Below are 5,396 nucleotides of genomic sequence, written 5' to 3'. Positions count from 1 at the left end.
CTTAGCCAGTTCTGATTTTTGAAACTTTTTTGAACTGTGACGTACGATCATTTAAAAATGATTAACATTTTGATGGAAATGCGAACTGTTGTTCCATTTTTACTACAGTTTGTGTTTCTTGCAACTTAGCCAGTTCTGATTTAAAACTGATAATACCCTCAACCAGAAACACTATCTTACATTACATTTCCATATAATACCATTCACATATAGTCGTGGGACGTTGGAGTCAAAGTACAAGCCTGAACTCATTCATTTATTTCAGTAATTTTTCATTATTTTAAAAAGTAAAATAGCCCCGAAAAAAGCACGTTTCACGTTCACAACAAAGGGACTACACGAACGATCCAGGACCAAACGAATCCCGGAAGGTTAAATCAGACACACAATGACCCCAATATGGGAATTGAAAGCTGGTTTCGGGTTGAGGCAATTCATTTACTTAAATATACGATTGATAGCACATTTTTATTAGTTTTCATCATAAAGTTTGTGTTAGTAAATGAAAACAGGAATACGAATGACAAACTTTAAATTAAAGGATGAGAAAGCGCGCGGCGACGAGCGCGGGGCGCTTACTGCCTGAATTTTCTTAAGTGTCACATTCAAGTCACGCGCAAAACTTTGATTCATGCGTCCCTTCACTTTTCAGCACACTTCGATTCTTATGAGCTATGAGCTGGTATAGTAAGAGTCTCAGTAGCACATTTTTGTACGCATGAGAATAAAGTAACTCTGGTTGAACTAGACCTCGCCGGCTGACAAATCTCTTCAATGATGCCAGAAATGCGCTAGTGCTGAGGTCAGAGACAGCTTCTAAATGGATCGCTTTTGTGGCCATACAAACATACACTGCTACATAGGCCTTCACTAGTTTCGGTCGGTACGTACCTTGTTTGACCCAAATAGGGCCCGCGTAGTCAACACCCGTTGCGGCGAATGGCGGAGATGGATTTACTCGCGCCAGTGGCAGATTTCCCATGAGCTGCGTGGTGCCTATCGGATTGGTGCGAAAACACCGTACACAGCTACGTGTCACCTGTCGGACCGTTGAACGCGCGTTGAGCAACCAGTACTTTTGGCGGATGGCGCTGATGAGACCAGTCTGCGCAACATGGAGCAGTTCTCGGTGAAGGTTGCGGACGAACATTCTCACCACTGGATCCTTATCTGGCAGTATAATAGGGTGTTTGGCTTCAAACGGCAATGCTGACTTATCTAAACGCCCACCGACACGGAGTAAGCCACCCGTATTACACAGGATGCAGGTTGGCAATCTTCTTGTATGTTTCACCCGACGAGGCTAGTTTGATCTCCTCACTCAAATGCGATAGCTGGACCTACCGAAAGATGTCATCGGTTGCTCGACGTAATTCGCTAATGGTGGGATATTGTTTCTTCACTCGTTGGCACGGATCCACCGTCCAAAAACCGGCGAACGTACGCCATGACTCGCTGAATCTTGCGGAAATCACTAAATTTGTGGAAGAATTGAAACATTGAGTTATCCACTTTGGCTGCTACTGGTACAACGATCTTCATTTCAGGCAATGGGTTCGGCCGAGCACATTCTGGAATCTCCATATCGTATTCGGAACCCTCTAGAAATTCTGGACCATGGTGCCATAAACGATTCTGGCTAAGAGCTTCGGGTAACTGTCCTCTTGAGACGATGTCAGCGGGATTATTTTTTGACCGAACATATTTCCAATGGTAATCCGATGTGTTTTTACAGATCTCTCTACACGGTTTCCTTTGAAAATCTGAAGCTGATCCAAGGGTTTCTTCAGCCATCCAAGGACGAGGGTGCTGTCGGACCACATAACTACTTAGTCGAACGTTATTTGCATTGCTGGAATCACTTTCTGTACTAGACGCGTCAAAAGTAATGCTGCACATAATTCTTTCTTGGGAATCGTCAGGTCGTGGAGTGGCGCTACCTTCGACTTGCTGGCCAGAAGCACAAGTTTGGCGGATCCATTCGCGAACACGCTCCGGACATAACAATCGATTCCGTTGTATGAAGCGAACGAGCTGATCAAGTTGTTGGGCCTCGTGTGGGATCCAAAGGCTGATACGTTTCAAATTTCCTTCCGGCAGCCCCAGCATCAGTGTTCGTTCATCGCGCTACCAAGAGAGCAATCTACTCGCAAGTGGCAAAGCTGTATGACCCTCTCGGTCTCTTTTCGCCAGTGATCGTAACTGCAAAGCTCCTCATTCAGAAGTTGTGGAAAGCCAAACAAGGATGGGATGATCCGGTGGAGCAGGAGTATCAACAGAAATGGAACGAATTTCAAAACGCCCTTCCGCAGCTAGCGCTTATCAAGGTTCCGAGAAGAGTAGCAAGTGACGACGCTGTAGCCGGATTGCACGGATTCGCAGATGCTTTTGCAGTTGCATACGGTGCGTGTTGCCATGTCCCGGAGCGTGTTCGCGAATGGATCCGCCAAACTTGTGCTTCTGGCCAGCAAGTCGAAGGTAGCGCCACTCCACGACCTGACGATTCCCAAGAAGGAATTATGTGCAGCATTACTTTTGACGCGTCTAGTACAGAAAGTGATTCCAGCAATGCAAATAACGTTCGACGAAGTAGTTATGTGGTCCGACAGCACCATCGTCCTTGGATGGCTGAAGAAACCCTTGGATCAGCTTCAGATTTTCGTGCGAAACCGTGTAGGAGAGATCTGTAAAAACACATCGGATTACCATTGGAAATATGTTCGGTCAAAAAATAATCCCGCTGACATCGTCTCAAGAGGACAGTTACCCGAAGCTCTTAGCCAGAATCGTTTATGGCACCATGGTCCAGAATTTCTAGAGGGTTCCGAATACGATATGGAGATTCCAGAATGTGCTCCGCCGGACCCATTGCCTGAAATGAAGATCGTTGTAGCAGTAGCAGCCAAAGTGGATAACTCAATGTTTCAATTCTTCCACAAATTTAGTGATTTCCGCAAGATTCAGCGAGTCATGGCGTACGTTCGACGGTTTTTGGACAACTGCCGCACGGTGGATCCGTGCCAACGAGTGAAGAAACAATATCCCACCATCAGCGAATTACGTCGAGCAACCGATGACATCTTTCGGGTAGTCCAGCTATCGCATTTGAGTGAGGAGATCAAACTAGCCTCGTCGGGTGAAACATGTAAGAAGATTGCCAACCTGCATCCTGTGTACACGGGTGGCTTACTCCGTGTCGGTGGGCGTTTAGATAAGTCAGCATTGCCGTTTGAAGCCAAACACCCTATTATACTGCCTGATGAGGATCCAGTGGTGAGAATGTTCGTCCGTAACCTTCACCGAGAACTGCTCCATGTTGCGCAGAGACTGGTCTCATCAGCGCCATCCGCCAAAGTACTGGTTGCTCAACGCGCGTTCAACGGTCCGACAGGTGACACGTAGCTGTGTACGGTGTTTTCGCACTAATCCGATAGGCACCACGCAGCTCATGGGAAATCTGCCACTGGCGCGAGTAAATCCATCTCCGCCATTCGCCGCAATGGGTGTTGACTATTTGGGTCAAACAAGGTACGTACCGACCGAAACTAGTGAAGGCCTACGTAGCAGTGTATGTTTGTATGGCCACAAAAGCGATCCATTTAGAAGCTTTCTCTGACCTCAGCACTAGCGCATTTCTGGCATCATTGAAGAGATTTGTCAGCCGGCGAGGTCTAGTTCAACGTATTTATTCCGACAATGCTACAAATTTTGAGGGCGCCCATCACGAAATGAATGAACTTTTCGCGCCGTTCCAAAATCAGCAAACTGTCCAGGAAATTTATCGCTTCTGCCAATCACGGGAGGTAGAATGGCACTTCATCCCGCCCGACGCCCCCGAGTTCGGTGGACTTTGGGAGTCGGCCGTTAAGTCGGCAAAAGTGCACCTGAAGAGAATCGTTGGGAACTCCAAATTGACGTTCGAGGAACTTGCCACCGTGTTGGCCGAGATCGAAGCAGTTTTAAACTCCCGGCCGTTGTTCGCCATTTCCAACGACCCGGCCGATTGTACGGTGATCACTCCAGCTCATTATTTAATTGGTCGTCCCCTTGTTGCTCCAGCCGAGCCGTCTTTGGAAAACATCAACGCTGGCCGTCTGGACCGCTGGCAGCACCTGCAAGTAATGAGAGATCATTTTTGGAAAGCTTGGAGTCGCGACTATCTAAACACCTTACAGCCGCGTAAGAAGTACTTGAAGACATTACCGAATCTACAAGTTGGAATGATTGTCTTGCTTCACGAAAACCCAACCACCGCTTAGCTGGAAGTTGGGACGAATAACTGCTGTGCACCCAGGCGAAGACGGTTTAGTGCGCGTGGTTGATGTGTTCTGCAATGGCTCAACGTACCGGCGCACGGTGGAGTAGCTAGAACAAATGGCTGGCCAAAAACCCTTTCTCGTTTTTCGAACTTTGGCATAGTATTATATTTTTAGAATATTCTTTAATATTATCTCCATTATGTGTCATTGAAATTTTTACGTTTGTTCCTTATTAGTATTAATGACAACCTATCAAAAATCATGTTAATTTGATGATTTTTAGCGTGCCGTAAGACAATGACCAGTTACCACTGCTGACTAATCTAAATAACACATATAATGTTAGGTTTATAGTACACAAAACATCATTTATAGACTGCCCTAGGACCTCCATGAGTTGAAATGAATTATATTTAACATTAAGGTATTATTTCATAAACATAAATAACATGGAGTTTTTGACATTTTTTAACAAACTTCATTATTAAAAAAGTAGAAGTACTCTCTCGTATTCCGCTACGAGATTGTACACACATGAAAATATAGGCCTTCATCTTTCCATTGCGGGTTAAAGATCATCTGCATTCGTCCGCAAACGAATTTGCGAGTAACTTCAAAATAGGTTGTTTTCATATTTTCCGCCATTGTTTTCAACAGTATATAGGCAGAAAAATTCCGCAGATAGCTGGTTTTTCTGGTTTTCGAGGCATTTGACACATAGACATGATTGAATACAACAGTAACATACTCTGTTTTTTTGTTATTCATTCGTTCATTTGGTAGGCTCAAATGCTGTAGGGCGTTACGGAGCCGAATAATTTTTTTTTTAAATACAATTTTGTAACCTAACCCTCAAATAATAATGTTAGTTTGGGGCATCTGCTACTCATTTAAATTTCTACAAAGCATAGAGAATGCTCTATTATCTTTCATCTCCTTCTCACTAACCAATCTTATGGAAAATCTAAATATCAATTGTATTGAATTTGGCGATTGCATTGACAACAGATAGGGGGAATGACGGCTTTGGCAGGATTTGTTCTGTTATTGTCAGGGGGGTTTTTTATGACTGATTATGCTCAAATTTGGCCTAAACATTCTTTGCATATGAAAGAATATTGTGGCCAAAATTTGGTC

At 44.7% G+C, this 5,396-nt stretch overlaps 1 protein-coding gene across 1 annotated transcript; it reads left to right on the top strand.

The window, feature by feature from the left end:
- The first annotated feature begins 2,382 nt into the window (after positions 1-2,382).
- LOC134210049 (uncharacterized) lies at positions 2,383-3,402 on the top strand. Its single transcript, XM_062686071.1, has one exon. The coding sequence runs from the start codon at positions 2,383-2,385 to the stop codon at positions 3,400-3,402; it is 1,020 nt and encodes a 339-aa protein (XP_062542055.1).
- The last annotated feature ends 1,994 nt before the right edge of the window (positions 3,403-5,396 follow it).

Source organism: Armigeres subalbatus, chromosome 2, assembly GCF_024139115.2.
Source record: "Armigeres subalbatus isolate Guangzhou_Male chromosome 2, GZ_Asu_2, whole genome shotgun sequence".
NCBI classification, from domain to species: domain Eukaryota; kingdom Metazoa; phylum Arthropoda; class Insecta; order Diptera; family Culicidae; genus Armigeres; species Armigeres subalbatus.
This window is presented reverse-complemented; position numbering and strand designations above follow the sequence as displayed.